At 39.0% G+C, this 12728-nt stretch overlaps 1 protein-coding gene across 1 annotated transcript in view; it reads left to right on the top strand.

Moving 5' to 3' along the window:
* JAM2 (junctional adhesion molecule 2) overlaps positions 1 to 12728 on the top strand; it is a 78704-nt gene that overhangs the window by 62878 nt on the left and 3098 nt on the right. Inside the window, exons 6-9 of the mRNA XM_015133082.3 lie at positions 464 to 563; positions 4247 to 4354; positions 7696 to 7711; positions 10601 to 10643. Of these exons, the coding sequence (XP_014988568.1) occupies positions 464 to 563; positions 4247 to 4354; positions 7696 to 7711; positions 10601 to 10643 (267 nt within the window). The remainder of the gene's footprint in view (positions 1 to 463; positions 564 to 4246; positions 4355 to 7695; positions 7712 to 10600; positions 10644 to 12728) is intronic.

The raw sequence follows: 12728 nt of genomic DNA, 5'->3' as shown, positions 1-12728 counted from the left end.
AACTGACTCTTTAAAGGGAGTATTTATTGTTGGCTGCTGCAGTGAACTCGCTTGTGACTTAGGAAAGTGCATTAACCCTTTTACCAGGGAGGCCTGCCCTTCATTTATAAATGATGTTTCCTAGGAATTAGAAATACCTAGACTACTTAATACTACCATGTGTTATGAACTTTAAAAAATGCTCACTGCCTTCCTAACTGTACTACTTTCATGGTTAAAAAAAAAAAAAAAGGAACTTCCCTGTGTGTGTTTTATCTTTGTTCTTCTCTGTCAAATTAAGCAAAAGTCTAGCTTAAACTCCTTGAAGTCATGGAGATTTTTAAGTTCATAGTAAAGATAGAAAGTCTCAAATTTTTAAAAAGGAAAGACAAACTTGAAGCTAAAACTGGAGGAACAGGGTTATTTAAAAAGTCTACTTATACATCTATGGCTTAAAAATACATATTTTTGCATCCACAAATAGCAATTTAATACTGTTTCCAAACTGGATACTGGAGAATATTCCTGTGAAGCCCGCAATTCTGTTGGATATCGCAGGTGTCCTGGGAAACGAATGCAAGTAGGTAAGCATGAAATATTGGGAGGAACAAATGGTTTTCAATTAGACTGTGAATTCCAGCATTTGGGGGTAGAAGGAGCAAGGAGCAGGACATGTCTGAGTGACTTGAAGGATAAACAGGAGAGAATGATTAAAATTAACTTGATATGATGTGTTGCAAAGAAGCAAGGATGCTGTTTTTAAGCCATCTCCCAAATAAGCCAAAAATACTTAGTATTGTAGTTAACCACTGTTTTTAGTTTTTTAAATAATTGTTTTTAAAATACATTCTTCTGGGTAATCTTTCTCTCGATTAAAAGCTAAGTATCTTGTAGTCTAAATTGTTGAAGGTCTAGAAGTTTGAATTTCTGATATTTTTAAAATTCAGGAATGCATATCATTGATATTAGCCACCAAATTAATTCAGGTGTTGACATTTACAGTCAACATAGCAGTTATTTAAGTAATCAGAAAGTATCCCTTTCAATGCTGCTTTGAAATAATCATTTAAAAAATTCATCACAACATGTTTAAAAATTAAGGCATTGTTTTCTTAGTTTCATTTATTCACATATGTCCTCATGGGTTTTTCTTTTGTTGTTGTTGTTTTTGGTTTTTGTTTTTTTGAGAAAGAGTCCTCCTTGCCCAGGCTGGAGTGCAGGGTTGTGATCTCGGCTCACTGCAACCTCTGCCTCCCAGGTTCAAGCAATTCTCCTGCCTCAGCCTCCCAAATAGCTGGGATTACAGGCGCACCCACCGCACCCAGCTAATTTTGGTATCTTTAGTAGAGACAGGGTTTCACCATGTTGGTCAGGCTGGTCTCAAACTCCTGACCACAGGTGATCCACCCACCTCAGTCTCCCAAAGTGCTGGGATTACAAGTGTGAGCCACCGCGCCCGGCCTGTCCTCATGGTTTTTGCCATTACCTTGTACTACCAGCACAATTTCTGTTTATTTTTCCTTCCATTTAAATGGTCCTGTTTACTTTAAACGTCTACCTTTGCCTTCTCTTAAGGAATCATATCCGGGAAGTCATGGTTTTGATGTATTAGTTACTTTTTCTTAGCACACAATAAATACGTAATGAATAAAATTTAAATGTTTGTTTCTCCATGAGGACCACTTTAATTTGGACATGATTCTCACATATCTACTCTTTCTAAATACAAGTTAGCTTAGAAGTTAAAATTAGTTTGTTTAATGCTCATCCATTGATCCGAGGTGTTTTGCGTCCTTGGTTGGGACTTACATCTTTTGAAATACATACAAATTCATAAATTCATTTTTTTGGTTTTCTTTGTGAATTATAACTATTTTCACATGTAACCAAAATTAGAACATGTTAACTCTCCTAAGACATTTTTTCAAAGTGCAGGATTTGTTGGTTGTTTTTTACGGACTCACTGTAAAACTCCAGCAGGCTCTACTCACACTCAGCCTTTCAGCAGTTTAGTTCCTTTTCTTTCAGTCAGAAAAATGGTACTTTCCTTTTATAGAGACTTTTCCAAAAAAAAAAATCACAAAATATTTTCATCTTTAATGTTACATTTTCTCTACACTGAGGCATAATATGGCTGTATGACTTGCTCAACATCACAGAAAATGGTGAACAGGATGTAAGAAGTTAACTTACTCCTAATCTGTTACTCCTCTATCTCCCATTTCATTGAAGAAAAATAACATAAAATTCATACCACGACTTAGCACTTACAGGACAATTTTTCGTGTTAATCCTTCCTTCATAGATGTTAAATTCATTGATAAACTACAAGACAGTTTTTTTTGGTCAGATAATAGCCCTTACTTTGAACGCTTCATAGATGTCAAATTTATTGACTACTACAAAGTAAACAGAAGGCACACTTTGGTTCTCAGGAATTTCACTTGTTGATTTGACTTTGCCTAAGATTATGATTACTGTAGATTTTTTCTCTATCTGCTCTTTTTAATCCAAGTAAATAAAAAGCCGAATCTTACTGACCTCTCAATACCCAAGCAAACTGAGTTTTTACCAAGCAATAATTAATGTTTTCTACTCTGGTCAAATTACTTAACCTTTCAAAAGATTTATCAAGTTTTCTTTTTAAAAAAAAAAATCAATTAATATTTTGGAGGTATTTAAGAAAATTAGTAACACAATTGGCATTAGGAAAGAATTTCAAGACCTGAAGTTTTTATAAGCAGATTCACTTAAACAGTATCTCTAAAAAGATCATTTCCAAAATGTACATTGCTTTAAAATATTTAAATTATTTTTGAGAAAATGCTACCTAATATTTTCTCTAGGTTATTTAATCATATGCTAATTAAAACTTGTTTTTTAAAATGGGAACTCTTTGAAGAATTGCTCCTTTAATAAATACATGGCAAGTATCTAAATGGCAGAAGAGTGTGGCTCATAAAATCCTTATGGACAAGATGGAGAAATATGGTCCAAACAATGTTTTGGTGGATCCACACGCAGTTGAATCCCATGCTCAAAGAATGTTAATAAATTGTGTTGTATGACGGGAGGTGTCTACTAGACTGTTGTTACATAGTTCTTTCCTAAACAAATGCATGTTCATCATGTTATTAATGACTTGAATGAGAGTATTTGTAATAAAATTCTCAGTTTGCAGAAATGTTAAGCTTGGAAGGTTTATGTTATTATTAATAATTTTTTATTAATTATATTATTAATAATACATTATAATTAATGTATTATTGGGCAACAGAATCAATCTGGGAAGAATCACAGTAATTATTTCCAAACTTGGGTTCAAAACATCCAGTTCCATTACATTAGAGGATGGATGCCTTAACAGCCATAGGAAAAGCCTCAGAGAATTTAATTCATTTTTCATAAATGGATGACAATTTAGTTGCATATATGTATATGGCTGTATACACACATATATACACACACCCATATAATTCAAAAAGGAAGGTATTTCTTACTTAGTTTTACAGAATAACAATGACATGTGCTTTTTTTTGAGACAGTCTCGCTCTGTCACCTAGACTGGAGGGAAGTAGTGCAGTCATAGTTCACTATAATCTCAAACTCCTGGGCTCAAGTGAACCTCCAGCCTCAGTCTTCTGAGTATCTGGGGCTCCAGGAATGCACCACCATATCCGGCTAATTTTTTTTATTTTTTATTTTTTAGAGATGGATTCTTGCTCTGTTGCCTAGGCTGGTCTCAAATTCCTAGCCTCAAGCAGTCCTCCCACCTCAGCCTCCTGAGTAGCTGGGATTACAGGCGTAAGCCAACATGCCCGGCACCACATGCTGTCTTTGATGCCGAGTTTTTCATTATTTGTGAAATTCACACAGATGATGATGTAGAAGAATTTTAAGATGTGGGGTAGGGGGTGGCAGTAGAATACTTGAACTCATTGAACTTCAAAGATCGCTTCCGGTCTTTTAATCCTGTGAATTATTACACATCTCCAAATGAATGCAAAAGAAAACCACACATTTTATTTTTTAATCTGAGAAGTTTTTAAAATTTAGTATTTTCCCAAAGCTTCAGTTCTGTTAATATGTTTAATCAATTTTGAACCATGTCTTAGAAGTGAGTTAGTTGAATAGGCTTCAAAATCGTTAAAGTATGCTTTATGATATAGCTGCAAAGGGGACCTTTTTTTTGAACCTTTTCAATTTAATGACTGCATCAGTCCGTGTAATCCACATAAATTTATGCATAGTTTATTTTGCATTCCAGATGATCTCAACATAAGTGGCATCATAGCAGCCGTAGTAGTTGTGGCCTTAGTGATCTCCGTTTGTGGCCTTGGTGTGTGCTATGCTCAGAGGAAAGGCTACTTTTCAAGTAAGTGAATCTCACCCTTCTTTGGCAGATAACTTTCTATGGCTATGGAGTTTATTTATGAGATACTGTTTCTCCTTGGAAGTTGTTTTTTTGGTTTTTTTTTTTTTTGTTTTTTTTTTCCAGACAGAGTCTTGCTCTGTCGCCTAGGCTGGAGTGCAGTGGTGGCAAAATCTCCACTCAATGCAACCTCCACCTCCCAGGTTCAGGTGATTCTCACGTCTCAACCTCCCAAATAGTTGGGATTACAAGCGTGCACCAACACACCCAGCTCATTTTTGTATTTTTAGTAGAGATGGAGTTTCGCTATGTTGGCCAGGCTGGTCTCGAACTCCTGGCCTCAAGTGATCTGCCCACCTTAGCCTTCCAAAGTGCTGGGATTACAGGCGTGAGCGGTCGCGCCTGGCCCTCTCCTAGGAAGTTCTAACAAACTCTGGAGAATATTGTTCATTTATTTTCTGCTATAGAAAATGTTCAGGATGACATGCAGGTGGCTTATGAAACACCTTGGCAAACCTAGGGAGAAAAGGCAAAACTGCCTAGTTGCAAATTCCAGGGAGTACCACAGAATATGCAAGGGGCATCCTTGGAGTGGTGCAGTGCAGCGAGACAGAGATATTCAATGTGAACAGATATTTATAGTATCTTTGCATGTTTTTAAGATTTTTTTTTTTTTTTTTTTTTTAAAGAGTCTCGCTCTGTCGCCCAGGCTGGAGTGCGGTGGCGCAATCTCGGCTCACTGCAAGTTCCATCTCCCGGGTTCACGCCATTCTCCTGCCTCAGCCTCCCGAGTAGCCGGGACTACAGGCACCTGCCACCATGCCTGGCTAATTTTTGTATTTTTGGTAGAGACGGGGTTTCACCGTGTTAGCCAGGATGGTGTTGATCTCCTGACCTTGTGATCCACCCGCCTCGGCCTCCCAAAGTGCTGGGAGTACAGGTGTGAGCCACCATGCCCGGCCAATATCTTTTTATTTTAAGTTAGGAATTGTATATCTCAAGATATAAGTTGATTTCAAATTTATAAAGAAATTTCATTGAAATAAAAAGTGAAATATTTCATCAGTGTAGAACAGTGAAGTGTTGAATGTTAAATTTAGGACAACTGTATTTAGAAGAGAATTGTTCAGCTGGGTGTGGTGGCTCACGCCTGTAATCCTACCACTTTAGGAGGCTGAGGCGGGTGGATCACTTGAGGTCAGGAGTTCGAGACCAGCCTGGCCAACATGGTGAAACCCTGTCTCTACTAAAAATACAAAAATTAGCCAGGAATGGTGGCATGCACCTGTAGTCCTAGCTACTCGGGAGGCTGAAGCAGAGGAATCACCTGAACCTGGGAGGTGGAGGTTGTAGTGAGCCAAATTGTGCCACTCCACTCCAGCCTGGGTGAAAAAGCAAGACTCTGCTGCAAAAGAAAAAAAAAAAAGAGAATTGTTCAGTGAAAACTAGAAACCTATTGTATTTATGAGAACTACTTCTGTACACAGTGTTGAATTCTTCAAATTTAGACCTTTTGTAACTTCACACCTCCATTTGATGATGCAATAGGTTTGATGTAAATGGGTGAGATTTAAAAATGTTTTATTCTCTTAATGCATTTCTTCACTCTCTAATATTACTGGAGAGCTCAGAAGCTGCAGCACTCTATCAGGTCCACTGGTAATAGTGTATAAAATAAAATTTTTAATTGAATTATAAATTTATAGCATATACAAGTTATAGACCCATGGTTTTACAGCAAACATTAATTTTGGAATTTCGATTTTTAAAACAATTTTTTTTTTTTTTTTTTGGAGACAGGGTCTCACTCTGTCACCCATGCTGAGTGCAGTGGTGTGATCATGGCTCACTGCAGCCTTGACTTTTCAGGCTCAAGAGATCCTCCCACTCAGCCTTCTGAAGTAGCTGGGACTACAGGCACATACCACCACGCCTGGCTAATTTTCTTTTATTTTTTGTGGAGACAGGTTCTTGCTCTGTTGCTCAGGCTGGTATCGAACTCCTGGGATCAAGCAATCCTCCCACCCCAGCCTCCCAAAATGCTAGGATTACAGGTGTGAGCCACCACTCCTGGCCTTAAAAAAAAAATTTTGTGCCAAAATAAAACTTAAATATAAAATGTGTTCCTAATAATACCTACAATTAGGTATTATGTCTCATAAAATGTTTCTGTGGACATGGATTCCAAGAGATGCCCTATAATTAAGAATAACTGGGCTGGGTGTAGTGGCTCACCCTTGCATTCCCAACACTTCGGGAGGCCAAGGCGGGAGGATCACTTGAGTCCAGGACTTCAAGACCAGCCTGGGCAACATAGGGAGACCCTTTCTTTACACAAAATAAAAAATAAGCCAGGCATAGTTGCACACGCCTTTAGTCCCAGCTACTCAGGAGGCTAAAGTAGGAGGATCGCTTAGCCCAGAGGTCGAGGCTGCAGTGAGTTATAATCTCACCACTGCACTCCAAGCTGGATAACAGAGCAAGACACTGACCAAACAAACAAAAAGAGCTGCTCTGTCAATTAATACTTGTTCAGTGCTTCAATGCAGTCCACTGCAATGTAACTTTATGAATTGAATCCAGCTGTGTCCCCCTGCTGGTCATCAGCGAAAGTACAGACAAGTAAGATGACTCTTTCAAAACTCGTCATGTTTATACCCTAAAAGAATACCGGTCGGAGTTTTTTAACGAGGAGTTAGTAAACAAATTTTCCTAAAGTACTGAATTAATTAAAAGCTGACTTGAATATTAGGGGTTCGTTACCTAAGAATGTTACTCTCATTTTCATCTAGCAGAAAAATCTATCCAAGAGAACCATATCCTTGAACTTATGTTTAGGACACAGGTTGGCAGACTAATACCTGTGGACCAAATCTGTGGACCAAATCTGCCCTCCCCGCCTATTTTTCTATGGCCTGTGTACAAAAATGGCTTTACAGATGAACATTTACAATCTATTTGATGATAGGGACTACTGACTTTGAACCCCAATTAAAGAGAAATGTTATCTTCCCCAAAAGAATTCCATTTCTCTAACTAGTAGGCCTGCTTTTCAAGACTTTTATTATTAGTATTATATTTCTTATTTTACCCTTAAAAATGTTTGGAAATTTGTTTGCTCTCTTGTTTTAAGTACCTACATAGTATCCTCTTGGCCCCAAAGCCTAAAATGGATGCTGTATGGCTCTTTATCAAAAAAGGTTGCCAACTCTTAATTTAGAAGGTATAAATGTCAACAAGATTAAAATTAATAAAAATAAATTAAACCCAAACTCATTTTTATATGAATCTGTATCATACCATTATAACCCTTGCATTAATGATATATATTTTTTCTTTTATAGAAGAAACCTCCTTCCAGTAAGTATACTTTCCTACAATGCATGTTTCCTCTATGTCAACTACTTTTCTATTAATCATCTGTTTAAAGTCAAAAGAGGGAAGTTGGGTTATTTGTGTAGGTTTACTCTCCCAAGAAGTTACACAAGTTTATCAAGAAATACATCTGTATTAGGCCGTTCAGCAAGCTTTGATAACTTGCTGATCTGTTGGATGTGGGCTGTGAGAGAAACAGAGAAATACCTGAGACGGGGTAGTTTATTTTAAAAAGAGGTTTAATTGGCTCACGGTTCTGAAAGTTGTACAAGCCTGGCACCAACACTGCTTGGCTTTTGGGGAGGCCTCAGGAAGCTTTTACTCATGGCTGAAGGCGAAGCAGGAGCAGGCATGTCACATGGCAAAAGCGGGAGCAAGGTTGGGGAGGTGCCATATGCTTTTAAACAACCAGATCTCAAGAAAACTCAGTCACTATTCTGAGGACAGCATCAACGGGGTGGTACTAAACCGTTCATGAGAAATCCGCCCCCCCATGATCTCATCAGCTCCCACAAGCCCCACCTCCAACACTGGGTATTACAATTCAACATAAGATTTGGGCGAGGCAAATATCCAGACTCTATCAACATCACACTTCACACTTCATACCTACTTGTAAATGACAGTACAGAGAGAATGATGATTACCCAGACAAGAAAAACAGTCACTAATTTGATTTCATAAGCATATCTATAAACTAATTTAAAAAAACATATTCACTGTATTTTGCTAAATTGAAATTTTTCACATAAAATTTTAGTTAACAGTCATTTTTTACATTAATTGAATACCAATTTTGCGCCTAACACTGTTCTAAGGACTGGGGATACAGCAGTGAACAAAACAGGCCAAAAACCCCACAACACTCTGCCTTATGGAGTTTACATTCTAGTAGAGAAAGGCAGAAAATAAACAGATAATAGTATATAGTATATCAGATGGTGGTATCATGGAGAAAAATAAAACGAATAAGAGAATGTAGAATACAAAGGGTAGGAGTGGAGATTGTAATTTCAAATAGGGTGGTCGGGAAGGATCTCACTAATAAGGGATTTTTGAGAAAGGCCAGAAGACAGTGAGGAAGCAAGTTGTGCAAATAAGAATGAGAAGAGCGTTCAGGCAGAGGGGAGAGAGCAAACTGAAAGATCCTGAGGCCAGGCAAGCCTAGAGTATCTGAGGGATGTCAGCGGGAGCAGGGTGGCTGGAACAGAGTGAGAGAAACAGAGATGAGTGTACACAAGTAGCGGTGGGGGCAGACTGTATGGAGTCCCTTTTAGGCGGTTGTGAGGAGTCTGGCTTTGGTCTGAGTAAGATAGAAAGTCACTGGAGGGCATTAAGCAGAGGTGTGGTGTCATCTTAATTTTTCAAAACTCACACTGGCTTCTCTGTTAAGAATAAACTGAGATGACAAAAGGTGGAAGCAGGGAGATCAGTTAGCAAACTACCACACCAAGTGAGGCAAGAGAAAACGGCGGCTGGTGCGAAAGCAGTAGTGTTGGAGATGCTGAGAAGTGACAGTGTTTTGGATATAATGTTTTAATAACTTGCTGATCTGTTGGATGTGGGCTGTGAGAGAAACAGAGAAATCGAAGATGGCTTCAAGGTTATGAGAAGGATGGAATTACCATTTACGGAAGTGTGGAAGATTTTAAGAGGAGAGAGTTTGGGAGTGGTGATGGGGATAAGCGGAGAGGTTGGAGTGTTTGGAATTTTAATATTTGATATGCTTATCTGATTCCAAGTGGAGGTAATCAGTAAGTAACTGAATATTCAACATCTAGAGTTTGGGGAAATAACTGGAAATAGAATGGTAGGAGTCATTGGTACATGAAATATGGATGAGCTCCCCAAAGCCCTGCAGTTTGTGCTTGTTTTATGACCGTCCTTCTTGTATGTACGGATGGGGCAGACCCAACTTTGGCTCCATAGGTGTAGAGAGAAGATGGATGACAAACTATCTGAGGTCATGACAGTTGCGAGTGGAGAAGAGATACTGAAGCCATGGCTTCAGTTTGTCATCTCCTAATTCCTTGGAAGAATCAGCTGCCGTTGACTTCCTGTTCCCAGATTTCTGGCTCAATCCTGGTCTCTCAGTCTCGTAAGATCCTAATACAAGTCTAGGTTGAAGTTCAAATTATCGAGAACTAGCAGTAACGAAGCCAGTGAGTTCAGAAGGGCACAGTAGCCTGAAAGTGTTGCTACTTCCCACCCCTCACCTCCGGGTGATTGTGAGGACTTCCGCTTTTATTGAGTGCCACAGAGAGTAATCGGAAGGTTTTGAGCAGAGCGGAGACATCGGCTTACGTGAAGTGGGAAGGGTGACATGGCTGCAGTGAGGGAGGTTATTCTTCCATCAGTATCTCTAGCAAATCAAGTAGTCATCTGGTGGGGAGTAACTTCATTCCTAGACATACGCCCTCACATTCATTAAATCTGTGGCCTTCAAAATATGATGAATGACAAAATGGATGACTGGAACCCTAGTCACCATGTAAAACTTTTTCCATGGAAAAATAAAATCAATTTTGAGATTATAATAGTCAAGCTTTCAAAATGTTAAATGTTAATATATTACATTAAAAGTTAGTCTCTGGTTTGTGCATTCCACAAAAACCTTTCTTTAGTATACCAGCCATAAGCTACATTTACGTGCACAAGGCTTCACACTGATGTTTTGTTGCATGAGTTTCTCTGTGAATATTGTCTGTAAACATAAGGAATTCAGCAAGAATTCTTGTCTTGTTTTCTACCTAAGATATATGTTCATATTCTTGCTGAGAAAATGTATGGAAGTAAAATTAACTAAAAGAGCATATGTGTTCCAGATTGGAAGTGATAATGCAGTAAATATTGTCTTTTATATTCCACAAACAGGAAGAGTAATTCTTCATCTAAAGCCACGACAATGAGTGAAAATGTGAGTAGTTTTAAAGCATATTTATAGAATGAATGTGTTTAGGGAATAGGGCAGGGAAATGAATTATATGGACCTTGTGAATTTTCACTTTTAATACACTTTGCACCAGTGTCTATCACTAGTGTTTAAAAGGAGCTAAGTAGATGTTAGCTGCTGTACCCTGTCTAGGATGGCATGATAAAGATACCTGGCATTTCCAATTGCAGAAGTGATCTTTAATCATATCACGATTTGTTTCATGGTATTTTCTATAATCAGTCTGTCTTCTTAGTCTCACTAGGTCTGGCATTATCGGCTCTCTTTGACAGATGAGTAAATTAAAACACAGGTTCTTACAGGATAACAGTGGTGGAGCTGGGACTCAGGCCCTTTTCTTCCCTGTAGCTTGACCAAGCAGAGTGGTTCCAGCAGATCTGTGGTTCTAGGACTCACCTTTGGTTATGTGAAGTACTTGGAACATTTTAGGTCTAGGCAATGTCTTAGTCATTGACTAAGGACTGCTATAACAAAAATACCATACACTGGGTAATTTACAAACAACAAATTTATTTTCAGTTTTGGAGGCTGGGAAGTCCAGAGTCAAGGCGCCAGTAGATTCAATGTCTAGTGAGAGCCTGTTCCTCATAGATGGAGCCTTCCTGCTGTGTCCTCACACAGTAGCAGGGGCAAAATAAGCACCCTCCGGCCTCTTTGATAAGGGCACAGTTCCATTCATGAAGGTCCTGCCCTCATCACCTGATCACCTCCTAAAGGCCCCACCTCTTAATATTATTGCATTAGGGATTAGGTTTCAACATATGAATTTTGGGTGACACAAACATTCAGACCAGAGCACAGAATATCCTGTTATAATTGAAAGGAACATTTCAGAAATGTTTGAAAAGATGCAGTAATTACCTAACTCAGAGGGTTTAAGGAACATAGACATTTGGACCCTTTGTAAACACTACATTGTTGCAGCAAATACCATTATTACTCAGATTTTGTAGCTCTTTGGATGGATATTCAGCCTTCTGGATGATTTTCTCAGGAATATAGTGGGTTGGGGCCAGGGGAGTTCCTATGGTTTTAGAGGCCTAAGTCGTTTCTTGAGAAACAAAGCATGGGTTCTCAGAAACACTTTACTCATCTATGGCAGGAATTCTCTCAGATTTCCTCTCAGCAGAGTCTGGAGGGTGGGGCAGGCGGGGGTCGGGGGAGTGGGGAGCCTGGACATCAGTATTTTAAATGCATAAGTGATTTTAATGGATAGTAGTGTTTAATATTCATCCACTTTTCTGTACAAATTTGATTTTTAAAAATTGTTCCAGAAACTATTACAGAATTCACCTTATTTTGTGGTTTACTACACTGAAAACATACTGATGTTTAATTAGGGGACAAGAAACTTTGTTCCTACCATTTTTGTTCCTACAATTTACAGAAAGTACTCTCGGAGTGTAGAATCGAATACTCCCATCCCTCCACACAGTATGAAGCACACTGTGGCTAAACTGAATGAACAAAAGCCATTTATTTTTTCTTTGCCTTCCTCTCAGTCGCCCTCATCAGCTAAGAGCTAGAGTCCCCTTCAGTTCTCTTGTGCCCTACACCGCAGGGTTTCTCAACCTCAACACTACTGATACTTTGGTCCACATCATTCTTTGTGTAAGGTGCTGTCCTGTACATCGCAGGATGTGTAGCAACAGGCCTGTCCTCCAACACTAGATGCCGGGAGCATCCTCCTAACAGGATTTATCTGCCTCTGCCTTCCAGTCCTACCTCTTTACTCTCTGGGCAAAGCTTCAGAGTACCTTGTCTGCTAGGAGTTAGTTAATTAATTCCCCATAAAACGGGTTTAATTAAATATATACTGGTTTGGCTAGGTGCACTGGCTGACGCCTATAATCCCAGCACTTTGGAAGGCCGAGGCAGGTGGATCACGAGGTTAGGAGTTCTAGACCAGTCTGGCCAATATGGTGAAACCCCATCTCTACTAAAATACAAAAATTAGCTGTGCATGGTGGCGTGTGCCTGTAGTTCCAGCAGATTGGGAGGCTGAGGCAGGAGAATCACTTGAACCCGGGAGGCGGAGGTTGCAGTGAG

The sequence above is a fragment of the Macaca mulatta genome, chromosome 3, assembly GCF_049350105.2.
Source record: "Macaca mulatta isolate MMU2019108-1 chromosome 3, T2T-MMU8v2.0, whole genome shotgun sequence".
NCBI classification, from domain to species: Eukaryota; Metazoa; Chordata; class Mammalia; order Primates; family Cercopithecidae; genus Macaca; species Macaca mulatta.
The sequence above is the reverse complement of the archived record's forward strand: the minus strand, read 5'-3'. Positions and strand labels throughout refer to the sequence as shown.